We start from the raw sequence: 25,825 nt of genomic DNA, 5'->3' as shown, positions 1-25,825 counted from the left end.
TGAAAGCAAACTAATACAAATTCATTTCATCGCTAGTTAAAGAAAAATCTTTGAAAATTAAATAGCAAATAACATATCTTATTCATAAAATAAAATCGTGATAATTTGCAGTGGGAATAAGAATACCACAAATACCTTTAGGTCTTCATTTGCTTCTTCCAACGAGCGGGCATTATCATTGAGATAATGAACGTAGCCCAAAGGTTTGCTGGCCAAGCCCTATAACTCTTTGATGAGTTCTACAACAGGATATGCACAATCCATAGATTTTTTTTTTTTCAGGAATAAGAGATCGGAAAATCAACCGTTTAGATGGTCGAAAAGCGAGCAAAGGGTGGAGTTTGATAAGCACTGCTATGTTTATCTCAATTGTTCTGGCCAGCAGACGAAGGAAAGAATATCAGAACCTTTTCTTTACTTCAGGAAGAGAAATGGAACTATTTTTCTTCTTCTTCTTGCCTCTTCGTCGGCGTCAAGCTGCAAAGAACTTGTCCCTTTGGAAATGCAATCCAAGAAAAGTTTTGAGCCAAGAGAAAAAAGAAGGAAGGTATGATGACAAGTCTCATTTAGAAGTTCCCAGAGAGGAGGATGAAGTAAGGCAAAGAATGTCAGTGACCTATTATGTTTCTTCGATACGAGGCAATGCTCATGTTCTTCTTCCTTCTTTTTGTCTATGGACTGAGTGGAATGTGATCAATGGTGTCCGGAAGCTAAGAACGACTAATTTTTCTTTCCTTTCGTCTATGGACTGCGTGGAATTTAAACATGAGTTGCATGCAATCAACTCAACAACTTTGTTTTCCTTTATTCATTTGTTACTCCATAAATTTAATGTCTCACGGATTTAAATGAAAAAAGGGTTGTCAAATAAACTTGGCTTATGGGGATGAAAAATTAGTCAAGTAACGTCACATAAATCCATCTAGTTTACAGTTAATTAATTAAAAATAGGAATGTTAAGAAGATTACATTGCAATTTATATGTAGGATAGTCTTGATTTGCAACGCTATTTGTAAGTTTCTCCAAATAAATAATAGACATAATTAGCGATTAGCTCGGTAAATTTGTTGAATGTATTAGATGATTCATGGCCATCGGTTTATATAGTCAAATACCGTCATTTACCATAAGAAATGAAACAATGCTAATCCGTAAAAAAAAAATTATTGCCAACTCGTCGAGAGATATATAATTACCATAAAATTAGTGAGGTACTACATTTTACTAGAAGTTTTACACGGTAATACCATTATTTATGAAAGTACAAGAAGACTCACTGACCTGATTAAAGGGCGGGTGACGAGCTTGAGCGTGGGATCCGAGCTAAGTAGACTCGATGCCCCTCATGATTTGATAAGTATAATAATCTCTTAATAAAACAATTGGGCTTAGATGGCATGAGCGAGTCAAGCCCAAAAAGGAAATTGCTTGCTTAGGTCAAGCGAATTTGGGCTTATTGGGCTTGGACGAGTTGAAAATTTGATAACTCTACAAAGCACCATCATCCATGCACATTACATCCTTCTCTAAATTTTGGGACAGAGATCGCGAAGAAGATAGGAATGGAAGATAAAAATGGACCCTGAGACACAACCACCGTCGGCAGCCCATCATTTGCGTAATACAAACGGTGCGCAGCATCCGCGCAGAGTAGAAACTGTTAAGCGCCTTGAGATAGGAGAGGACCGCGAAACACGGGTTGCCTCGTTGCAGACAAAAGATTTATATCAATAGAAGGGAATGATCGTTGTGGTGGCCTGAAGAATCCACAACCATCATCAATGTGAATGAAGAGGAGGAAAACATGAAAGTGGGCACAATGACGATACCCTCGTCCAGCAGAGGTGGACGAGCACATATTTACCGTCTTCCCATCATAAGTTTTAGGAGGAGAATATGAGGCCATTCTGATAAAGCTGCAGGAGCTTATTATAGAAGGAAATATGCCTCGATCAAACTCAGCTAGAAAGTCTGAAACATTTCCTAACAAACACAACAACAACATCGACGACGACGCCAACCAACCAACCACAATCTAAATTACCAACCAACCACAATCTAAATTACCAAAAGTCGATCACTTATGCAGAGCACAACAACAATTCTCAGCTCCTATGTCTACAGCAACACAAGGAGGCTGGACTGTTCCATCGCTGTACCAAGTCGACCGATTCTCAATCAATTCATTCACGAAATCGTCCAATTTCTCAATACTAACGCTAGGCATGACCACGACGTGAGCAATATTTCCCTCGCAAGCCAGTTGCCATCTGCGCACAAACTCTTCTTCTGAAGGCCGTTCAAATACAACCGTGCTGCTTAGCTCGTTTAACATGGCACTTACCCCTGCCTCACGAAGACGATCCTTCAGGTAGTGGGCATTTCTAAGGCACTTCTGTACTTCCTTTTGGAACCCTTTGTAACCTTTGCGATTGAGCGTGTACCAAAGAAAGATAGGAGCGTGGCCATTCCTGCTACCCATGATCGTCGCATCCCTGGAAGCAAGGTATTCGACATTCCTTGACAGAGCATTTATATGATCCATCCTTGTAATTTGAACACCACAAGGCATTGGACATCCCACAAACTTGTGGCCAGAAACACTTACACTTCCAATGGGTTTCTTAAAGGAAACCTTTGGTGCCTGGTCAACAAAATAAAAATGACAATGTTATGGGAATACGTACAAGGAAAAGAAAGCTCTTTATGCATGAATAGCCAATTCTGGCTGAAAAGAAGGCAAAACCAGTCCAATCGTACAACTCATAGCAAAACAACCAATTATTTCGAAATGGTAAAATCTCCATAAACACCAGGTATTTAATTACTTACAACTTGGAATCATGTAAATCTTTAAAAGAGAAAGCAAAGCTACACAAACACAAAAAACAAAAACTTATGCAGAATCGATAACGTGTAACATGCAAATCTCTCTTCGACGTAATACAATCTCTCCCTGTCTAAAAAGAGTAAAACAACTCTTATCCTTCAAGTCTTCTTCAAAAAGGGTAACGTGAAAATCAAATCACTTACACGTTTGACGAAAGGCATCATGAGTCCAAATAAAGCTCCGTCACAATGTATGTAGAATCGATCTTGTGTAAACCCACTTTCTTCAAGAGTTTTTATAATGAGATCAAGGTCATCTACAGCACCTTTGACAGTTGTTCCTTCAAAAGAAAATTAATCATTCAGCTAAAACTTTATGATCTGTATGTTTACAACAACATGCACCTCATCTATGGAATGCATGAACCCTACATGTGGAGATAGAGAGAATATAGATACCTATGTTAGCATTGATGATAGCAGGCTTATCCTTGTTAGCAAGTAGTTTGTCCTTAAAATCAGTACAGTCAATCTCCCCAGAAACCAGCGTTGCTACTTTAACGCATTCCATCCTATACATCCGTGCTGCCTTGAAAACAGAATAATGTGACTCTCGTGATGCATATAGAATTCCATCAGGAAAAACTTCCCTCCTGCACATTCAAGGTTGTCATCTTTTCAGTCTTCTCATCCAGTTTGCTTTATGTACAGCATGAATAATGCAGCAAAAAAAATTTGACATTTACTTACCCCACTAAGATCCCATGGAGATTGCCTTCAGTCCCACAGTTTGTAATATAACCCCAGTAATCACTTTTCTCGATTTCCCACAAACGAGCAAACCAATCCAACACACCAACTTCAAACTGTCTTGAGTGCACTCCGTAGTTGCTCTCAATAAAAGGGTCCCCCAGGTTATTGATCGAGAAGTGCTGCAACTGTGACAAAGCCCCATAATCGAAGTCCAGATTGTAAGGATAGCCTGCATCGACATTAAATTGCCAGTGAGAACTGGACATAGTCCACATTCGTACATAAGTTCTGTCTCTAAACAATGCAGAGAATATGAGTGCAATCATTACGAGAATGTTCACTAGCGTTCATTTATTAAACTAAACGTGGCCTTGTCTCCCAAACAACATGCTACTACAGTAAAAGAGTATTCTCCTGAGAAATCAGAGAACTTCCAAACACAGAGTCACTTTCTACCGTTAGACATCCAAATTAGATAAACAATGTTCAGCTCAGAAAAGAATGCTATCGTTGAAGCCAAGAAATATGCTTTTGTAGCCCACAGTTGCATCTAAGGCTAGCCAAAGACACGGATTTGACGACAACTTATGGCCAACAGTAAGTAAACAATTGGCAAGGAAAACATCACCCCCGAAAACAAGTACAAGAAACAAATTCTGCTGCATGCATATGGAGAAGACAAAAGGTTCGCCCAGGATATTGTGGTCGGCGAAATTAAAGTGACTCGTCGAATCAAACCCCGTTTGACAGATCAAGCGCCTACAATCCGGCGACAACCAACACAATGAAAAAGCAATTTTTGGGTAGACTGATTTAATCAAAAGGAATGGGGAAAAGTAGCATAGTTTCCTTTCCTGAAATGGATCGATCATTAGTAAACGTCGGAAGTCCACCTTAGCCACAAACAAAAGCAAGAGGGGGAAATACACAAGCAAAAGCGCCAGATCAGAGAAGGCAAGAGCGAGCACCTAAATGGTGCTTGGTCCTCTCCATCAGCGTCTTCCTGTAACGAGCCAGGACGCCGGCCATGTAAGCCTCCTTGTCGCCGGTGAAGTCGTCGTTGGCGTCGGGCTCCTCGATGGCAAGGCACGTGGTGTGCACGTTCCTCCCCAGCACGATCTCCCTCTTCCCATTCCCGACCTTCCCCGCTCCCGCTACGTCCCCATTCAGCTCGACCACCTCCGGCAAGGGCTCCGCGGCCACCGCCGCCGGGTCGAACGCCTCCGGCGAGACCTTCGCGCCGCCATTCATCATTTCCCACTTCAAGGCACGGCACTGCGATCGTCTATCAGGATCAGAGAGAATAATGCAAGCCAAAAGGAGAGGGAGGAAAAGGAAGAATCGTTCAGAGAGGAGACATTTTATGGGGGGAGTGAGCGGCGGAATCGCGAGCTTGGTCTCTGCTCTCTGGTGCTCCCAATTGAAGAGAGAGAAAATGTGAGAGAGAAGAGAACCGAGATTGCTCGCGCATTTATAGAGGCAGGAAAATTGAAGCCCTTCGAGTTTGGCTTATTCACATTTTTGCCCTTCTCCGATCATTTAACGGACAGTTGCCGCCCGCCCGCCCGCCGCCGCCGCCCCGAGGGACCGTCCAACTTTCGCAGCAGGTTCCATACGCGTGAACTCGGGATGACTCCTGCAAACAATTCTACATGCCGTTCGAAGAGGTGGTCCCACACGTGCATAAATTGGGTTGGTTTAATTTGGGCTTGGTCGCAGTAAATGAGATCTAATTCTTTAAAATTATCTCCTGCTGTTTTACAGTTTAAATGAACGTTTACGTACATAATTTCAATTTTAGTCGGATGATTTATGGGTACGGGCACGACGATTCGATTACCTGAAGATTCATAGAACAATCTCACGAAATAACGGCTACTTAAAAATTAACAGAATATTATACAAAGTAGGCTGATGAATATATTCATTCACGATTTATGCGTCTTTTTTTAATTGGGTTTTTGGAAATTGTTAACTAAGTCCTTTTTAGCAAAATCCATATGAAAATAAATATCTTCTCCCTCTCGAATTGGACATTGATGTAGGCCGTTGCATAATGTAAATGATGAATGTGACAAGGTTGGAAACCAAATTCGGAAGCCCCCTCTTCCGAGTCTTGGACTTGGGATATTTTCTCGAGTTCGGACGTACCTCGTTCGAGGTATTTTTCCTTCCGAAGAAAGACCGTCAAAACTTCTCGCTAGGATCTCTATAGTTCGCCTAATTAAACCAAATACGAATCAACTGCATTCCTTTTTGCAAGAATTTTAGGACACGTGACGCACGTGCTCATGCCGAGTCATCTATCAGATTCAGAAGCTACGGATTTCTATGGAGACGTGGAGAAATTGAATGTCGAATGAAGTCGCCACGTCGAAACGACGTCGCCTGTGGGAGCTACACGACACGGAGGAATCGGAAATCTTAATTGCCCTGAGCCGGACAGCTCAGCGGGTTTGGTCTGGGTGTCGGCAACGGATTGATTGACAGAGAGGTATCAGATTCCGGTGGGTCCCGCGCTCGTGGGGTGGCCGATTCCGATTTTTGCTCTAGCCCCGAATCTCAATCGGATGGACCCCACCCGCGGTGACGTGGAGCCCCCCCCTCTTTTTCTGGCTCTATCTTTGTCTTCCTCGGCTCTTCTTGCGTTTCTTTCAAGACTGGCTCCGATTGGTTTTTCCTTCTTTAATAAGGTAAGAATAATGTGTTTTTTTTTTTTTTTGGTCGAAAAGGTAAGAATAATTAAGAGGTCGAAAAGGAAATAGCAAGTTTTAATCGTGGGGGGAACAACATTCTCTTTCGGCAAGAAGGAAATCACTCTCCTGAACTATCCGTCATATGAAAACAAATCGTTTTCCATGATTAGCATGTAAAATATCTTCATCTTGTAGAAGTCATTTTTGATATGGGCTAAATTAATTATTGATCTAATAAAGAAAAGATATAAAGTTTCCTAATTCAACTTAATATGGGGTTGGATAGTGTGAGCTGAGTTAAACTTTATCTATAGTAAGAGGATAAGTTACAAACTCTATAAATAGAGCTCAAATCTCTCCTCTAAATCATAATGTTCACATAGGCTCGGATAAAGAGTCATCGTAAAGCGAACACGTGACGGACCGTCTTATTGAAGCCGGTATCTAAAAGGATTATAGAGGAGAAGCTCTAGAGTATTCGTTCATCACAATTTCGTATCAAGAACAATGAATCCGAAACAAGATTTGTAAATTCTTCTATTTTATTACTATGATTTGCATATCTAAACGTGATAATCTTGTGTTGCTGCTTAAGGTTAATAATTGTAGCTTACATGTGGCATAAGAGTCTACACATTTGTATATCTTGAATCACAATTTAGGTATATTTCGATATTTTATTTTCGGTAAAATTCAAATATGATCACATATTCGGAAAGTACTCGTCGAGATGAGAAAAACCGTGGGTGGATCACTGTCGGAGGAGGCCGGACGCACCGCCAAGCCCCAGCAATAATACCATGTGACGTCACCGCAACGTCGGCCCGGCTCAGAGCCGGACCCAACCCGGATGACGTCACTTGACCCGTCTATCCCAAGTCAAGTGCGGCCGGAGAGTTGTGTGCCTTGGTTTCTCTTGCACCTTAAGTTTGATTCCTATGTCTCAGATAAGCTTTTTACGGCAATTCAAATATACAAGACATGCATTACATAATAATCATATGTTTCGTCTAGGCAGATTGCACATGTTAACATGCATGAAATTATGTTGGCGGAGTCGTTCGTGTGCATGCCTCGATCTAGCATTGATAAGCGATGGTATAGAGCTTATGTCATCACATCACGAAAATGGTAATTGCGAAACTTTGAGGCTTGAGCTGATTCATTTAGAGCTTCCTTCTTCTTTTTTCTTTTTTTTGGCTCTCGGAGCTTTAACTTGTAGAGCTTCTATCGTCGACGATTAATCACGTAAATGGTAATTGTGAGTTTTTAAGTTTTTTAAGTGTTAATGGGAATAAGCTAAGCAAAAGGTGACGTGAAAAATAATTGGTTCGTTGCATGTCATGCGAGAGTGCAATCAATCAACCATTCATCTTAACCATATCCGTCTCTTGAACGAGGAACATGAATAACGATGCAATATAAGACATGTTCTAAATGGTTTTTTGTCCGACCACGCCTGAGCAAAATACTCGCCACCCCGCCTGCGATTCTCCCTCTAGATTCTTACTTCTATGCCTTCCTCTAGCAAGTGCTCCTTCACATACTGGATCGGCACCTACAATCACAGCATCGAAGAAAAGAAAAGACACGAAAAAGAGAAGATCAAATCGAGATGCACATGAAATTCAAAAACTATCTTCTCAATCCGGATAAAAAGGGGAACGTGTTTCGCGAGTTTACCTCCTTGCGGTGGAATATTCCCGCAGCAAGCGCGGCGGATGCATTGGTCTTCTCGAACACCTCCGAGAAGTGCTCAACAGTGCCCGCGCCACTACTTGCTATCACAGGGATGCTCACAGCGTCAGAAATCAGCTTCACCAAATCGATATCGAATCCTTTTCCTTGACCTGAGAAGGATGCAAATCGACCATTGGTATCACGAGCACAACAAAACAAAGAATGTTGCCTCAGAAACTAAGCAAAGGACTCAGAATACAAATTCGCAAATAAGACCGATAACCAAGGAAACGCTTCTACTGCTTATCAGTCCAGCTTCTGAACGGATCTAAATAACACATCGAATAGAGCACAGACTTCTCACCATCACAATCAATGCAGTTAAGCAATATCTCTCCAGCACCCAACTCTTCAACAGCCTTTGCAAGCTCATAAGCTCCAATTGGCCGACCTTCTCGTCCTCCATTGACCTTTGGGAAAACAGTCAAAACTCGCTATCAATTGAGCGAATAACACTAAGCAAACATCCTTAAACATCACTAGAAGGATTGCACAATGCTTATTAACCCTTGGCAGGATACTTGCCTTCACTTATTTAAGACGTTCACAAATATCAAAGAAATTCTAATTTTCCATCTGTTCCGAGCTCGCCCATATTGAGTAGAATCAGTTTTCAATCACTTTCTTGCCAGTTTCGGTCATCACATCTTACATTAATGTTCGCCTTTTGAAATTGCACACATTTTCCAACTTAATCTTCAATTCGTTCTAGCTCAGTATATGATGACCAAAATAAACAGAAAAATGTACTTCAAACTAGATAGCTAAATATTAACAAGTGACAATAAAGTAGGCAAAGAAAAGCTTACCGTACACTGGTACCAAGCAAATTCTTCTCCATTTGGACCTAAGACAACATTGAAGGACCAAGATATTTATATCGAAGTAATAACAAACATATTATGGAGGCGAACATTCCTACTACCCTAGCCCTAAGGTAGCCACATGCACAGACAGAGAACCAATTAACACAAACGTTTCTTACTGCGTAGGGGAATACAAAGTTCATCAAATCTTGGTCAACCTCGAAAGAGTCAACGACGACACAATTCCATTATTGGGTGGTTCCGGGTGACTCGAAGACAGAGAAGGATCTCCTAATTAACTATCAGGCGAATTATCTTCTTTATTACAGTGGACAGGGTTTCGTGCAATCAAATGATTTGCATACTCAAAAGTCAACTTGAAAGGGTGCATTATGAAGTAGGCGTATACCTGGATTTGTTACCCTTGTAGATCTGAACTCCACATCTTCAGGGCCATTGATGTACATCCTACGAGGATCTATGCTCACTACCACTGCCTGGCCAAAAGGAAACAGTTAAAAAATTACTTCAAATACATTAGTGTACATGCTCGAATGCTATATCACTCGATAAACTGTCAACTGCCAAATTTTTGTACTCCGTTTAGCAACGACACTCAAATAACAGAAGGGACAAAAGGGCAGGCTCTTAGTGGTAGACAACAATAGAATCCACCATCTGACCATCCTATTTGATCGTATTGAAACAATCTAAGGAAGCAGAAGAAGATTTTTAAGAATCTCTTCTAACAGATGATGGTAATTGGCTGACAATCTGCTGCTGCAGTAACTAACCAATAAATAAAAGAAGCTGGTAGGGATTAACTGATCTATTGTTATATAAGTTTACATCTACAGATGATTCAACACAAAAAACGAAACCCAACACGAGGTCAAAGGCAAAATGTACAATCAGTTCAACATTGGTTGCTCTATCAAATGACTTTCCAGTGCACTTCAAAACATGCCATCGACATGAGTGTTTCCATATTCATGAGTAATACATACTGAGATCATAACGCTGCACCTTTGAGTAATCCTTAGTTAATTCAATTACAATACTGGCTACTTATCAGTCAAAGTATTGATCACAAATATGACCACAAACAGAATCTCCTGGAGTTCATAGTAGTGATCCCAATCATTTGTACGCACAACAAGGCCAAATACAAATCCGTTTTGAGAATAACACAACTACGTGTCGTAATTAAGCAAAGCAATTACCTGATTCCCATATACTCTAGATATCTGTTCTAAGCTGCTCTTTCCACTCTTCATCTATGAAAGGTGGTCCACAAAGTATCAGTGGAGGAACCATGCTTATGTATCAGTCTCTACCAAGAATGCTCGAGGTCAAAAAACTTAGAAAATGTCACATACTCCTGTTCTTAGGTATTCTTCAGCAGCATAAACCGCATCACTGCCTATAGAAACCTTATCCGCCCCAGATCTAAAATATTCTGAAGCCACTTCTAGACTGGAATAGTACCTGAGAAGTCGTTGATATGTCATATAAAATGTCACATTTTTCTAACTGCAGTAAAACTGAAACATGCCTGGACCAGGGGCCCAAAATTCAGAATATTGGGAATACATGCATAGTTATGGATACACACTAAAAAGTGTATATTACTCTACCTGCCATTTGCATCTGTGAAATCTCTAATTCCACCTCCAACGGTTAGTGGTACAAAAACATTTTCCGATGTGTATCTCAATACCTAAAGCCCATTGTGAAAAAAAAAAAAAAAAAGAAGACAGTGTCAGACGGGGGAAAACAAGAAATCTGCCATGCATTCCATATGAATACAGCAACCGCGAGTCATATCAAAGAAATGAACCTGCAGCATTGGTAAGTCGCCCAGGGGGAAGTCGCGGAAACCAGTTATATTCAGAAAACTGACCTGCCACCAATATTCAAAAGGAATTACTACTCAAATAGTGGACTATAAGCATCAAAATGCATCGTCAATTAAGAAATCATACTTCATCTGCTCCATCCTTGTAATACTGCCCAGCAAGGTCCACAGGCTTGCCGAGGTTCCTCACCTGTAAGAAAATGGAATATGAATGCCTAAAAGTAGCAATCTGCGATCCTTCTACCACATAAAATTCCTTCAAAAGTGCCATGCATGTATAATTCAGCAAAGTGAGACTTTCTGCTAAAATCCCTGGAGATTATAAGGAATGTCAAATTGCCTTGCAGTCCGTATCCCCCTTTGAAGGTGTAATGTAACCCTTGATGTCTGTATGGAAATATAGAGAATACTACTCTTTATTTGGTGAACTAGGCTTCTGTTTATGTGTTGGTTCTTTTTTCTTTGTTTATTTCTCCTCGTAATTTTTGTGCAAGAATTTACCCCCTTACGTTTAAGTGATATGTATTTCAATCAACAGAAAAGGAGAGCTGATTAGTTTTCACACCTCATTCTCTTCTGTACGCTCTCTTACATCGTATTGGTCGCCTTTGGTAACGACAAGATCTCCCTTGTCATTCGCCCTCACATCAAGACAAGCGATTACCTGAGAAAAGTTGTCACTAACCCAGATAAGAGAAACAATCATAACAGAGATACAATGCTCAACAACCACACAATTTGCAACAAACTAAGGCGACAGCAAGTTGCATAGTTCACCGGTCATTTCAAAGAGGGAAAAGCAAAGCCATTCAGAAATCCACAAGTCAAAGAATGTTACCCTTTTTGCAAGTTTTGAGGCATTCCCTTCTGTAGGCTTCTGTCTTCACATAATTATTCAGTTGTTAGATAATTTGACAGATAAGGTCAACACATTAGATGAGCGGATTTCGTAGGCACAAGCGTACCTTCGTTCTGTGTGACTTTGGAGACAAGAATCTTCTCAATACCGTCAGACCCACATCTGAATATTCCATATCAAAGGAATAGGGTAAGTGCACATGCGATTGCCTTTACCATGTCATATTTTTGCATCATGCAGACTAAATTTGTCAATGCTGGTTTGATATGGAAAATTAAGGAGATCTTCTATTTGCTGTTAGAACTACCATGATGGATGAAGCTAGTGCTGGAAGGATAAGTCATCAGCATAGCTTAGTAAGAGAATTTCACAAATTAGCCATTCAGTTCTGTCCATGCACATAAATTAGTCCAAGAATATGAATGAAAGGTAAAGATCCTAATATTGAGTTTCCTACACATTCCTAGGAGAAAGATTGCAGCTTAGGACATTCCCTCATCGCAAATACAGACACTATAAATTAAAAGATTAAAGTGCAGCAACTCAAGACCAATTACAATTTACCTCCACTTTTCTCTGGGTGAAATTGCACTGCATGCACATTTCCCTTCCCTACAGAGGCTATGAAATTGTCTCCATAATTGCAAGTAGAGGAAACCCAATCCATGTTGTCTTCTGACTACCCACCAAAACCATAAAACAAAACATGGAGAAAGCGAAATAAGTTAAGACAATCTGACGCAATAACCCTTTAAAATTAGCAACATGCACCACAGAAAAAATCAGAAGATGAAGAGAAGCATACTGGTATGGCACGGTAGGAGTGAACGAAATAGACATGATGATTTCCAATATCATCCAAAATTTCAGAGCCTTCTTTAACTTTCAAGGCATTCCAGCCAATGTGAGGTACTCTCAAACCACTAGAAGCATCAAAGCAACCAACCACTCCAGGGATTATTCCAAGACCACGGACTGTAGTAAAAGTAGCCATCATCAAGATGGGTATTGACAGATTATATCGTTGAATATGCCATAAAAATAATACACAAGGTAGAAAGATCTTCTGTCTCAGGGAATGGAAAGTGATGCTACACCGCTGCTCAATACCTTAGGGGTAAATCCTTTGTGTTTAAGGTAGAATAAAGAGTTTAAAGATAGCAATCTTCCTCCAACATGCAGCTTTACACCTGACAGCTTCAATGACCTCATGAACTAAAACTTATGAACTTTCGGATCTAGTTAAATAATCATATCTATACTCAACTAAGCCAATTTATTTCTCTGAGACATTCGCCACAGCTGTTTGATTTTCATCCTCACCATTCACCTCTGTTCCATGAACTATGAACTGGTATGCTCTTTAGTTATCACGGTTTATGCAATGCAACTCAAGAATGAAACTGAATTCTAGTGTTTAGCCATGCTGCTCTCAATCTTAAAATCTAAAGCGTTACAATTAATGACAAGACTACCATCCCCTATAATTTGTCTAAGAACAAAATCCATCTGAAACATAAGGGAAGAGAAAAGAAATAACAAAAGCACAGTATTCTGACCTGGGCCATTCTCCTCGCTTGACTCAAAGAGTAGTTGCAGTCCAAGACATATGCCTAGGAAGGGGCGATCTTCCATAATATAAGTACTGAGAGCTTCAGCCATCCTGGAATTGAACTTCTCAATGTTAAAAGGTTCTCTGGTCCTAACACCTGAGTCACGTAATTTTATGAATACAAGCTAACCTTCAATACTCATTGCGTAAAATTTGGGAAGACACACGCACACACAACTCGCACAATAATTAAGACAGAAAACTCCAGAAAGAATACACGAAATGGTCCATAGTCAAGATAATCTTGATAGCAGTCTTTCAAATGGAAAGTTTACTATGTCTGTTACGTCAAATAAAAGAAAAAATTTGCGAACCATTGCTGATCAATCTTAAAGATTAAACTCATAGATTGGAGTAGTGATTATGGTGCATTCTAATATTTAAATGCTCTCACAAAGAACACAAGCTACCTAAACTATACCTCCGAAATGCTAAAAAAGAACGGTGGTCCTTCAAATCTTCAATGTATAACTATTAGGAGATAAAGTGGAAGTAGGTGCATACCCTTTCATATTCAACACATCCATGGCGGAAGCAAATGCTCCGACGCCCGGGAAGATGAGGCGATTTGCACCCAAAATATCTTCAGGAGTTTGCACCTATACATGAAAGAAGGATAAGAAATTTCAAGACACAGCAAGTCTCAGAATAAGGATTATGTCAACACCAAAGCCCAAATTTAGCACTCGCGTGATCCCTAATTTAGCAGACTAGAATCCTGACGACGCAACCCAACATTACACAGGAAAAAAGGTTGAAGAGAATGATAAAGATTAAATCTTTGGGCCATTCATGATGTGTTTCACTTTAATTCTAGCACATTACGCCAAGTAATTGCGGTTGGGGCGCTCTACTTGAAACACTGCAAGTACCCAATCTCCATCAAATGAAAAGACCAAACCAGAGAAGACAACAAGATTACATCTTTAATGTCGAAGCCGAGATAGCGAATTGCATTCCGAACGCTACGGACGTTGCCAGCACCATAATCAAGCAGAGTCACCACTGTAACAACACCAACACAAGCATAAAACACCGAGAAACATATAGTCACAGAGAGAGATGTTTTGTGCGCACCAGAATCTCCTCCCCGAGAGGAGGCGCGAACAGCGAAGGTTCCGGGTGATTTAAGCTTGAGGCGGGCTTCGTTGAAGCGAAAGTAAAGGAGAGATTGTGAAGTAGAAAAGGATGAAGATGGTGGTGAGAGCGATTTAGATGTGAACGCTGAGCCAAACGGCGCCGCCTCCATTTGCTGTAAAAGCTGTCTGGACTCTGCCCCTGAGATGCTTGGTTTGATTTTGCTTCAAGTATACTTGAAAGAGCAGAACAGTCACGTTGGACTATGCAAATATATTGGTCAAAAGGGCACTGTACACTTTGCTCCTCGCGTGCCCCATTAGGAAAAACAAGTACGAAATTCATAATAGGAAAAGCTGCATTTTTCATCCTTCCAACTTTGCGGGAGAATTCCGACAGAAAATCTCGGCAAGCGCCGAATCTTACCTGAGCCATTATGCCCGGTCGGAAATCTCATGCCAGAGTCAATTGAACACACCCTGCTCCTGTGTCCATAAACGGCCGTCCGCATGGAGTGACCCTCGAGTAAAACTCCATGTCTCGAATCCGTCAGTGACACGAATAGACAAATGGGTATCAGAAATTTTCCACGCAAGAGATAAACTGGTCGCAAACGAAGAGATTGCCGGAATTTTATGGGCGATTTGGAAGGCGCGGACGGGGACTGAGGAATGCAAATCACTTGTAGCCCAACTCGACTTTGTCGAGATTTTCTTTTGTTCCAGAGACGCAAATTCGGTGGCAGATTGGCTGTCTAACGCAAGAAGGAACTTGATCCCAACCCGAAGCCTGTGTTGGATTTGCTTTTAATTGATGCAAACAGACATTTTGCTCAGCTTTTCGACTCAAAAAAAAAAAAAAAAAGACTTTGTCAGAGAATTCGCTTTGAATAAAATTGTAGTTCTTGTACTATTCTCCGATGACAATTTGAATGATTCCATCAAAAATTTCACTTTATTTTTTTTGGTCAAAATCAAAAATTTTCATTTGAACTTATTGAAAATTGCTGAAACAGCACCAACTATTGTTACGCGAGTCTTACTGTACAAACTTCCAAGTGAAAATTGCATTCTCCTTGTATTGTTGGACGTTCAAATTTGGTCCACGTGCTTCATTTTTTTTTGTAATAGTATGAATCCTCATTTCATTTTATTGGTGTGATTATAAGTCAATTTTGATACTTTTTATATATCCCAAATAAGACTTAAATGATACCGACCAGGATATGTATGAATACAAGAAGTCTTCATGGATCTCTTGATAAAGAGATTATTCCAAACGAGTCTTTGTATGGATGTATGCAAGTCTTTATTAGTAATGATGCTTTACTTATGTTACTTATTTCTTTCAATGTGACCATGAAATACTTACCCTAGTATTTTGTGTCGGATTTTCTTTTTTGATCTTATCATACTATTTTATCTAATCAGACTTGCCAAATCCACAAATAGTTTCTCGATCAAAAAGCAAGCCCGATGAAGGTGGTTTTGGACATGCATATAAGGTTATTGGAAATATTTTCATTTTGGATGATATGAAACACAGGGATGTCTTTACAATTCTAGATCTTATAGCACGCATAAAGAATCGCCGCAAAACAAACACATGAGGGGCGTCTCATTGAAGTCAATGTCTAAAGCGGGGTTATAGAGAAGAAGCACTTGAGCGAGCATTGATTCGTGGCAATTTCACGTCAAGAATGATGGATCCGAAACAAGATTTGTAAATTTCTCTGCTTTATTATTGCGATTCGCATATCTAAACTCGATAATCTTTGAGTTGCCGCTTAAGGTTAATGATCGCAGCTTACACATTTATCATGAATCGCCCTCACTCCATATGTGGTGACTGGAGCCTATGTTGTGTAGGCATAATTGCATGGTAAAAAGCAATGTGTACATATGCCAAGTTAATTGAGAATTATTAGGTATTCCCGGCCTACGTTAAGGGTGAAAAAACATGGAGAAAACTGATCCAAATCTCTCGGTCTGTCTTCACAATCCAAGTAATGTGAAGATTGCTGCAGATCATTAACTCAATTTCAGTTTCTGGGCTTTTTTTTTACCAATTCCACAGGGGCCAAACTCTTACAATGTCTGTCCGTCTCAAAGTAATGTTCCTGAAAGTCCATTGCTGCTCTTGTGATGAAAAAGTGAAACGAGTGTATTACATTCCAATCTGCTTCTCTCTCTCTCTCTCTTGAGGAAGTTACAGAGGACACAAAGCAAAAGAACTTAACCAAAATGGCTTTTAGGAGTCATATACGGCAAGTCGTCGAACCCGGGGCTCTGATCCCCTCCGTTTGTCAGTATTTCCTTGGACTGCTCCGGCAGGACCGACCGGATGCTGACCGTCGGCTTCCGAGGTGGCAAGCGTGGCACGGGATCTTCCCCCTTCAGAATCCTAGCCGCCTCCTTCATGGTAGGCCTCTTCTCGGGGTCAGCCTGCACGCAGCAGAGCCCCACCCTCAGCATCCTCGCCATCTCGGCCTCGTTGAACTGCCCTCTCAGCCTCCGGTCAACGGAGGAGATCAGTTTTCCCTTCTCCCACAGGGCCCACACCCAGTCGACCAGGATGACCCCACCTCGGTCCACCGGCAGCCGCCCCGTGGCGACCTCCAGGACCACCACCCCAAAGCTGTACACGTCGGATTTCGTCGTGGGCACGCCGTAGTACACGTACTCGGGCGCCAAGTACCCCATTGTCCCTGCTGGTATCGTCACCGCACGGGTCCTGCAGCTGTGCTCGTACACCTCCGCCAAGCCGAAATCCCCCAATTTGGCGTTGAACTCCGAATCAAGCATAATGTTGCAGCTCTTCACATCTCTGTGAATGATCTGCCTCTCGCACTCTTCGTGTAGATAGGCAAGGGCCGAGGCGACTCCAAGGACAACTTTGTTCCGCTGTTCCCAGGAGAGGAACTTCGCTGACTTTGAGCTCTTGTGAAGGAACGTGTCTAAGCTCCCATTGGGCATGTATTCATATATCAGGAGCAGTTCATTCCCCTCACAGCACCAACCCTGAAGCTGGACTAGATTCTTGTGCCGCAAGCAACCAACCATGGTCGCAAACTCGGTCGTGAACGGGCACCGGCAATTCATGACCCGATTCTCGCGGTCGAACCTCTTGACAGCCACAGCCCCGCCGGATGGCAGACACCCCTGGTAGACGGTGGCCGACGCGCCCTCGCCAATGATCTTGCTCTTGCTGAATCCCATTGTGGCTGCTCTGATTTCGGCAAGTGAGAGTCTGGTTGGGACCTTGTTCAATTGGAATCTTGGGGCTGCTTCGGTTCTCATTTTTCTCTGACCTGAGTTCTTTATCAGATAATAACTAGCCACACTCAAAATCAAGATCAAGGAAACTAGGAAAGCTGCTAAACCTCCGAGTCCGAGAGCCATGTCCCTCGTGTTTGTTCCCGCGTCCTGGCGATCAGACTCAGAACCGTCCATATCAATGATTGAATCTTCGGTCAAGCACGTTGAACACTCCCCTTCGCGGACATTGTCATTATCCGAAATCGAAGCCGGCAAAAGCCCGAAAGTCCTGAACCTCCAGTGACTAACAATATGAACTGCGGAACCCTTGCCATTCGAAGCAGAGAACCCAACGTGCATAGACTCCTTGAAGTGCTTGGATAGATCAATCTGTGCGACCAGTGCAGGACTCGCCGGCCTGATGTGGGAATAACTGATCCAAACGCGGATCAGTTTGACCGCGTTCCTGTACTCGATCCAGGTAGTGATCTGCTTCCCGCTTCTCAGATCGACCCCTCTCGAGACCGCGTCGACCGAAGCCTGGGAATACACCGAATTCACGTCAATGCCGATGTGGTTCCCATTGATGTCCCCGAACGAAGGGTCGAAGCTCGTGTCCATCTCAACAGCAACGAAGGACGATTCGTGGGATCCGAATGCCGGCGCGGGGAGGCCCAAGTACCCATCCACAGGGCTGAAAGAATCGGTGTCGGACGTGATCAAGAACGCCAGGCCATCGCCGAAAGGGCACGAGGGGTTGCGGAGGATGGCGAACGAGAAGCGGCAGAAGAAAGATGCGGAAGAGTTGGACGAAGGATCAAGAAAGCGAACCGGGTACGCGTAGAACGCCCTGCTGATGCCGCTGGAAGCAGGAGAGTGAGAGCGAGAGGAAAAAGGAGCGCAGTGACTGAGGTTTTGCGTGAGGATTATGGAATGGTCGCCGAAGGAAGCTTCGCCATAGAGAGTGACGTTGTGGACGCTCAGGGATATGTTGGAAACCGAGGGCGGCGGCGCAAAGAGGAGGAGGACGAGGAAGAAGAGATAGAAAGAGATGGGTTGGGCAAAACAAGAAGGCATCGCTTGTACAGCAAACAGGGGAAATACGCAGAAGCGGAACGATGTATAAAGATTGGATCTGCGATGGGTTTTAGCGAAGGAAAACGTGAACAAAAGCAGAGAGAGGAGAGAAGACGAGCAAGAATCGAGCGGGAAATTGAAACAGAATAACGAGAAAAACAGTCTTCGAGATTGATCCCATTTCCTTTCCCTCGCCTATTCTAGAGAGCACAGAGAGATAGGAAATCTCACAGTTCGTGATCTTGATCGATGGAGATATGTTTCTAACTCAGAAATCTCACAGTTCGTGATCTTGATCGATGGAGATATGTTTCTAACTCAATTGCTGAATTTCATTTTCATAGGTACGAACAAAGGGTCTGGATGAAATTTTTCTACAAGATTGAGTGGAATTACCTCAAATTTCCCAAGTACGTATACAACTACATACACCCAGAATTTGATTCACCTTAAATTTGCTTCATTATCACTCCCACCCATTTATCAAATAGAGTGCTGGACATAAGAAATCCTATTCAATCCGATCTTTATCATATCCGACTAAATAGTCCTACCGCCTACATACTTTATAAGTACGTGCGCCACTACTTCACATGATAATGAACCTCCTCAGTTGCTTTTCTGTATGTAATGGATTCCGTTTCATGGACATTGTATTTGGCTTCTACATAGATGATATACTCCAAGCTGCCTTATGTTGCTGATTGTGGTGGCTCCAATTTATGTACTGTGTCGGACATCGGAGCGACCGCAAATAGAATCGTTTCATTCGAGACCCATTTCCAATAGTTAAATATGACCCGAGATAGGCCCAAAAGCGAACTATGAAGCTAGAAGTCGAATGCTTTTCAACGCAAGAAAATATCGCGATCGAGAGAGATATCTTCGATCTAAATTAGGTCAAAATTCCATAACCATAGTGAATTGGATAAATTTGTGAGACCGCTTATTAGTTTGAGAACAGGCGAGGTAGGGAAGGGTAAGCAAGAGCTTTGCAAGTCTTCGACAACATTATCTCTTTGTTTAGATTGTTGGCAGTACTCTACTGCCCCTTTAGCAGCATTTCGTCTATGTTCAGACTGGGGGCCAACAGGAAGAAAGAGGAAGTCCAACAACATGGCGGCGAGAAGCCCTGAATAAGCGGGTCACCGGGTGGCTTAAGAACAACAGAATGGTAGCTTTCATGGAGTTCTTAGTTGATCATCCACAACATAGATAACAGCTAGAAAGACATTGGAATGGTCAGAGATCAGATACTCAAAAAAAGATTGGAGATGGTCACAACCAGCTAGAATTGAATACACTAACTTACAGGAAATTAGGAAGACATACAACTCCAGAACCTTTTATTCTACCATTTGACAGCGGCGTGAGCCGCGAACGAATTCTCAGTGCATTCGCTCAAGAGCTCGCCCCTCGCAGCAAGTGGAGAAGCCCTGGCATTTTTAAATTGAACTTTTGTTGTACTTGTGTTCCCGGGGAAAAATTTGCAGACTAAATCTGACTTGTGAAAACAAGCAAATCTACGGAGGAACCACAGCTTCCAACTCCAGGGACTCCTTGTGCTTGAGGTACTGATGCAAAATTGTTAGCCGAGCCGTCTCGAATGCAAAGTAACCGATTGCAGAAAAGCACGCGCTGTGGACGACACGCGGCCCCATCCCGCGGGTGAACCCAACCAGCCCTTCCTCCTTCAAAATCTGCTTTACCATTGTGGTAACCCCGCCGTACATCACCGCTGCAACCTTATTCTTGGCTTCAGCGTGAACCTGAGTCATCAACCTCGTCTTAACCACATCCAAAGGCGTGGTCAATGAGGCCGATATGGCCCCGGCAAGCGCCCCGCAACAAACGCTCTGTAAAGGCTCCAAATTGGCCTGCTTGGTCTTACTCAAAACCGCAGCTTTCAAGTATTCGAACGAAGAGTAACTCAGAACGCCCGCAGGCAAATTCCTCAACAACGTAGCGGAATACCCAGCATAAAGCCCCAACACACCGTCCTTCTCCAAAATCCTCAGCAGTACCTCCCACGATCGTCCCTTCGCGCCCGCTTGCATCCTCTGCGTAATCAATTCTTTGGGCACCATTATAGCAGAAGACACGATATTCCCCATTGCACCAGCAGTCGGCGGGATAAGCACGGCAGGATAATCCTCTATTCTCGACAGAACCGACTTCCCGAACTCACAAGTACCAAAATAAACAGCGGAAGAAGCAGTAGACCCGACGATGACAGCAGAGACCCCACTGTAAAACCCCAGGATACCTCTCGATTGGAACGTCTTAACGATCGCGTCGAACGTGCTCTTGTACAGCTCGGAGGCGCCCTTCGTCTGGAGCTTGGTCTTGATGGTGTCGAGCGGGTGCAAGCACACGTAGGTGAACGCGCCCGCGATCCCGCCTCCCCCGGCGCCGATCAGGGCTCGCTCGAGGACGGAGAGGTTCTTCATGAGGGACTGCACTTTGGGGCTGTTTCTTGAGGTGGGTTTGATCCATTTCGAGAAATTAGCGAGGGGATTAGGGTTGTCGAGGGAAAGGGTTGTGGAGGAGAAATTGAAGCCGGCGGCGGAATGTACGGCGGTCTCGAGGGGTCTCGAGGGAGGAGGCGCAACGAGGGAGTTGAAGTGAGTGAAGAGGCTGGTGAACTCGGATGGAATCTGGTGGCGGTTGGGGTTCGGACATGGGAGGCCGAGAGATGCAGAGAGCCTTCCCTCCATTTTCTCTCTCTTGCGCTCGGGTTTGGTGGGAAGCGAGAGGACGGAGTCATCTCAGGGGAGGTACGACCCAAACGCTGCGTTTTCGTAGGTTTGCAATACGAAGTCGTTTTGCTTTGTGGAAAAAAGGAACCGCCTCAGTTTGTTTTTATAGAAAATGAGTAATTTAAAAATTATTTTTCTAAAAATGATAACATGTATTGTTTGAAATAATTAGTCAATAATTTTTTTTTATCATCGATAACAAATTGTCTAAACATTTGCGTAGAGATGAAAATATTAATTGTTCATACATTTTGTAATAAGCGATATAAACAATAATCTTTTAAAAAATATTTATCAAATCACTTATTTTTTGTGAAATAAATTGAGCCAGGTGAGTTTTAATTTTCCGATCAAGACCGAACTTTTCGATTTGAAAAAAAATCTCAAAATGGTTTCAATAATTAAAGTCCAACCTGTTTCACTAAAAAGGGGGAAATACTTTTAAAGTATCATGGATTGACGAAGGTTGTGAACGATTCATTGCTGATTTAGGATAGAAAAGCAAATGATAAGAAATGACACAATAGTCGTAAGTGATACGAACTACATGAAAATAAAGATGAAAGATAGAAAATTTATGATGACTTTGAGTTTTTTGATTGATTGGGGGTCTTTTATAAAAGAGTTTAACGTGAAACGACAATTTTTGAATTCAAATAAACAAATAACTTCATAATCTTATCCACGGTTACAAGAAATTACTCTATGCAACATTTGTCCATAAAGTTATTTAGCAACACTTATCCACAACAAATCATAAAAATCCTAAAATAGCGGCAATAAGCATATTTACCCGAGAATTACGTTTTTGTATCGATTGCTCGTTGTCGATGAATATGTCAATCAACTTCCTAAGTCTTGACTCATCGATAACTTTTAGGACATTGTCAATGACTTCCTTGGCTAGTTGTTGATTCCCTTCCAACCGTTGATTATTCTGTTCATTGTTGACCAAACACTATTCTCGTCTATTAAGTCTGATAGCAGTCTATAATAGACAAAAGCTGGTCTTTTTGGGTGTTAACACAACCGATGACGATTGGTAACCAATTAAAGTATCCAATTTGTCAAACGAAAAAGATTCTTAATATGCCTCGAAGTCTCAAGGACTTTGCAAAACTCAAATTACTAAATGGTAAGCAGAAATGCAATTGAAAACAACGATGAAATTGCATGAAAATTATATTAAATTATATCGGATGACTTAGATTATTAGATATCATGCTTGCTCGAACACTGAAATAAACATGAAATGTAAATGGAGACCAATGAAGAAGAAGATTAAAAAAGCTTACAACCTATGACTAGAAAGGTTTTAAAATATAAGACAAGAGTTTGAACGAGGAAACATAATCGAGCTCGCATTTCAAATCCAAATTTTAGCCAAAATCTAATTTAAATTTATTTTTAGGAATGATCTTCTCATCTTCAACGTCTGATGTGCTCTTCGTGGGTTTTTCATGTCTTGCTTGCTCGTGAATGTCTTGATTTCTGTTACACGTTCTGAATTTCTCCCCCAATAATTCTTAACTTTTTCATGACTTGCCCGCTACTCTAGGAATGATTCGTAACTACGATCGATTTGTTTTTTTTTAGAGTTACTGTTTGGCTAAGGGAACTCAATATGTCGCTCATGCGCATGTTTCTGGCCCCGTGCCATGTATTTCACTTAAATTCTGCTTATTAGAAATCGAAAATCGATGAGCTCACCAGCATGCCATCGATGGGCTTTTACGTGTCAATCTTATTGCTATGACATTCATGATAAGCTTGTCAAATATTATATTGGTTAAGTCTTATGGTTCAAGATTAAACTTATAGAAACATGTGTGATACACCCCACATTCCATTCCCAATTCGGCTTGCACGTAAGAAATATCTGATATTGTCTCTTTGCGGGAATTATGTGCTTCATATATACAAGTGGTTTCCTTCTATCTATAAGTTTAAACTTTCGAATTGGATACAACACGATTAGCTGCTATTGCCACAGCCACCGACCCCAAAAGGTCACCAACATGCACCCGAATTCCATAGTGCCCCCAATTAGAGATGCACGTTCTCATATTTGAGGTTGCACGCTTTGATTAGGAGGTGGATCGCCTTAGATTGAGATCGTGCCTCGAGTCCAAGGCAGCTGCGTCATAGATCAGAGTGGCGCCCCATAAAAATGTAGATTGTCGGTTGAAGTTCATAGAGACAAGAAGTAATCAATTAATGCGTTGCCATTGCGTGGGGTGATGGGTACCGCATGAGTTGCCGATCCGATGGAGATGGCACCAAACATGAGTGTGCCGGAGGTCGTCGTCGATGACGGGGTTGCGACGCGACGGCTGTGGCTACACAAAGAAGGAGAGGAGAGGGCCATGTCTGGACAGAGAAGGAAGACGAAAGAAGGGAAAAAGAAAATAAAGAAAAAAATATTAATTATTTTTAGTCTTACTTGGCAACCTAATTTGCATCTTTGGACAGTTTTGGCTTTGCAAGCACGCCGCGTCATCATTCTAAACGGTTACCTAACTGCACGTTAGTGCCAAGTCAGTGATTTCCGTCCGTCGAATTAACATAACCACCACATTGAGGATGATTTGATACATCGAGGCATGTGATTGAAAGAAAATAAAATTTGGGTGCTCGATTTTAAAAACCAACGAAATTTAAGATATTCGCGATATCATCATCCCTTAATTTAACTACCTTCCTTTGGGGCTCTTCCTAGCTGAAGCCTAGTATCTTGGTATTTAAATCCAGTTAGGCCGTAATTTGACCTAGCTTTAACTAGTGTTGACATCTATATACCGATGACCTTGAAACCAACTAGAGCAAGATACATATATTTTCGCAATGACACATTCCACGTGGCTTTCGTTTTTGGTATTTTTGTGACATATAGTTGTTCTCTTAAGATTGAATCGTGACATGATAGCCACCAATGTGTTGTCCTCATTTTTAGTTTTTGAAGTCAAATATAGTCCCCAATTTTCTTTAACATAAACACATATATAGCAACAATACATACATACATACATACATACATACAGTAGGAGAATAACATCTATAGACAGATAGATAGATCCATAGTTAGCGACCACAAGCTACTTCGACTTAATAAGATCTACACTGCCCTAGCATAAGAGATGTGCGAAATTGTTAGGAGAAAAAGGACCGGCATCTACAGAGTTAGAGAATGCACCAGGCCCGTCCCTTTGTGCAATGTGCCGTGTAGTACCATAGACTAAGGTTCGTTCCGCCATGTGTCGATAGGACGGGGTGCAACATTTAATATGTTATGGCATAAGATCCTTTCGTTTCACTATGTATTAACGCGTTGGGGGTGTCTCAATTTCAATAATTTGGCAATCTTGCCAGAAAAAACTGGCAAACGCCACACTTTTTTTTAGGTCAAACATACTCGTGATTGCACCTTTTTCATTCACCAAATTCGTGGGAGTTAATTCTAGTGATTAATGAACAATGAAATTGACGCATGATTTAAGCGAAACGGCACGAATTTCTTCTTTATGCTAGCAAGTACTAACATTCTCATTCTTAGACCACTAATCTGAGTTTCATTCTGATATTAATCACGTAGGGGGCCTTCTCATCGTCTATATATTAGGAAGTGCTTGTATAAGTGAAAATTTTTCCACGAACTAGTTAAGAAAATAGGCATGTTTGAAATTAAGAAAATTATTTCCCTAATCTGGAAAAAGGGAAAAATATTTTCTCAAAACATAATTTTCTGGAAAGTATATATGTTTTTCATAATGATATTTTTCCCGAAATAAATACTACCTAAGTGATAATTCATCTTTCATGTCTTGTGACCTCGTAGGATACTCTGTTGCAAATTTTTGTTGTCCTAACTTTCATATTAAAGTTTTGAGTATAAAACATCTCTGAAGTACTTATCAATCTGAAAAGCAAATTAGTTTACTCATAAACTCTATGTAATCTTTTTCGAGCAAAAAAAAAAACTCTATATAATCTTTGTTTAATTAAATAATAAAATTCTTTAAACAAAAATTTGGATTTAGGATTCCCTGTATTCCTTCATCTAAAGAAACGAAGTTCCTTTAGGAAAATTACCAAAAAAGTTCTAAGTTAATTGCATTTTTGAACATTTATCAATTCTTTAACAAAAACATTTATCAATTCAGTTATAAATGTTTTGACGACTTGCCAATTTAGTCCTAAAACTTTTTGACGAATTGTCAATTTAGTCATTCCGGCTAATTTTGGCCTGAAATCGCTAACATGACAGTCTAGTCGGCATTGGCCATCTTACATGGCACCACCAACATTGTCGATTTTTTAATTTTATACTAAATTATTTTAGATTTTTTGAATTTTGTATTTTTTTCTCTTTCATTGTCTAACCTTGGGCCGATGAGGCCATTGGTCAACCCTCGCTGGCCACAGGCGAGGGATAGCAATCTCTTCTGGTCTAGGTGAGGGCGTTGTGGCCCCCCCGCCCACAGATGAGGGCCTACACGCCTTC

General features: G+C 41.5%; 4 protein-coding genes across 5 annotated transcripts; all 4 read right to left on the bottom strand.

Annotated features, from left to right (window-relative positions):
• Window positions 1–1,806: 1,806 nt before the first annotated feature.
• LOC115750680 (serine decarboxylase) lies at window positions 1,807–5,044 on the bottom strand. 2 transcript variants are annotated; one of them, XM_048274696.1, is made up of 7 exons: window positions 4,942–5,019; window positions 4,552–4,858; window positions 3,581–3,812; window positions 3,290–3,483; window positions 3,035–3,171; window positions 2,048–2,645; window positions 1,807–2,015 (listed from the first exon to the last, which is right to left on the bottom strand). In XM_048274696.1, the coding sequence occupies exons 2-6, from the start codon at window positions 4,835–4,837 to the stop codon at window positions 2,079–2,081; spliced, it is 1,416 nt and encodes a 471-aa protein (XP_048130653.1). In that variant the 5' UTR covers window positions 4,838–4,858; window positions 4,942–5,019; the 3' UTR covers window positions 1,807–2,015; window positions 2,048–2,078. The 2 variants fall into 2 exon arrangements, with proteins under 2 accessions (XP_048130653.1, XP_048130652.1); XM_048274695.1 differs by having other exon boundaries at window positions 1,807–2,017; window positions 2,052–2,645; window positions 4,552–5,044.
• A 2,546-nt stretch (window positions 5,045–7,590) lies between these two features.
• LOC115750679 (imidazole glycerol phosphate synthase hisHF, chloroplastic-like) lies at window positions 7,591–14,443 on the bottom strand. Its single transcript, XM_030688187.2, has 19 exons — window positions 14,232–14,443; window positions 14,077–14,159; window positions 13,659–13,753; window positions 13,102–13,205; window positions 12,348–12,517; window positions 12,107–12,221; window positions 11,649–11,704; window positions 11,522–11,560; window positions 11,249–11,347; window positions 10,811–10,873; window positions 10,666–10,728; window positions 10,463–10,545; window positions 10,205–10,313; window positions 10,049–10,102; window positions 9,235–9,322; window positions 8,829–8,866; window positions 8,324–8,429; window positions 7,963–8,129; window positions 7,591–7,837 (listed from the first exon to the last, which is right to left on the bottom strand). The coding sequence occupies exons 1-19, from the start codon at window positions 14,401–14,403 to the stop codon at window positions 7,778–7,780; spliced, it is 1,764 nt and encodes a 587-aa protein (XP_030544047.1). The 5' UTR covers window positions 14,404–14,443; the 3' UTR covers window positions 7,591–7,777.
• A 1,971-nt stretch (window positions 14,444–16,414) lies between these two features.
• Window positions 16,415–18,785, bottom strand: LOC115750706 (L-type lectin-domain containing receptor kinase S.6). Its single transcript, XM_030688220.2, has one exon. It carries the CDS (start codon window positions 18,563–18,565, stop codon window positions 16,466–16,468), a length of 2,100 nt encoding a protein of 699 aa, XP_030544080.1. The 5' UTR covers window positions 18,566–18,785; the 3' UTR covers window positions 16,415–16,465.
• A 1,034-nt stretch (window positions 18,786–19,819) lies between these two features.
• On the bottom strand, window positions 19,820–21,332 carry LOC115750683 (protein MITOFERRINLIKE 1, chloroplastic). Its single transcript, XM_030688194.2, has one exon. It carries the CDS (start codon window positions 21,280–21,282, stop codon window positions 20,089–20,091), a length of 1,194 nt encoding a protein of 397 aa, XP_030544054.1. The 5' UTR covers window positions 21,283–21,332; the 3' UTR covers window positions 19,820–20,088.
• Window positions 21,333–25,825: the final 4,493 nt, after the last annotated feature.

Source organism: Rhodamnia argentea, chromosome 2, assembly GCF_020921035.1.
Source record: "Rhodamnia argentea isolate NSW1041297 chromosome 2, ASM2092103v1, whole genome shotgun sequence".
NCBI classification, from domain to species: domain Eukaryota; kingdom Viridiplantae; phylum Streptophyta; class Magnoliopsida; order Myrtales; family Myrtaceae; genus Rhodamnia; species Rhodamnia argentea.
Note: the sequence above shows the minus strand (reverse complement) of the source record. Positions and strands in the feature narration are given on the sequence as shown.

Bases quoted from the DNA above. Each gene is read 5' to 3' on its own strand.
- LOC115750680 (XM_048274695.1), bottom strand. From the start codon at position 4,837: ATGATGAATGGCGGCGCGAAGGTCTCGCCGGAGGCGTTCGACCCGGCG. The intron at 3,813-4,551 runs GTGCTCGCTCTT...ATGTCGATGCAG, and splicing joins GAGGACCAAGCACCATTTAG to GCTATCCTTACAATCTGGAC. The intron at 3,172-3,289 runs GTATCTATATTC...TTTCTTTTGAAG, and splicing joins TATCATCAATGCTAACATAG to GAACAACTGTCAAAGGTGCT.
- LOC115750679 (XM_030688187.2), bottom strand. From the start codon at position 14,403: ATGGAGGCGGCGCCGTTTGGCTCAGCGTTCACATCTAAATCGCTCTCA. The intron at 12,222-12,347 runs GTATGCTTCTCT...TTTGGTGGGTAG, and splicing joins ACTCCTACCGTGCCATACCA to TCAGAAGACAACATGGATTG. The intron at 10,874-11,248 runs GTGTGAAAACTA...ATTTTCTTACAG, and splicing joins AGCGTACAGAAGAGAATGAG to GTGAGGAACCTCGGCAAGCC.
- LOC115750706 (XM_030688220.2), bottom strand. From the start codon at position 18,565: ATGCCTTCTTGTTTTGCCCAACCCATCTCTTTCTATCTCTTCTTCCTC.
- LOC115750683 (XM_030688194.2), bottom strand. From the start codon at position 21,282: ATGGAGGGAAGGCTCTCTGCATCTCTCGGCCTCCCATGTCCGAACCCC.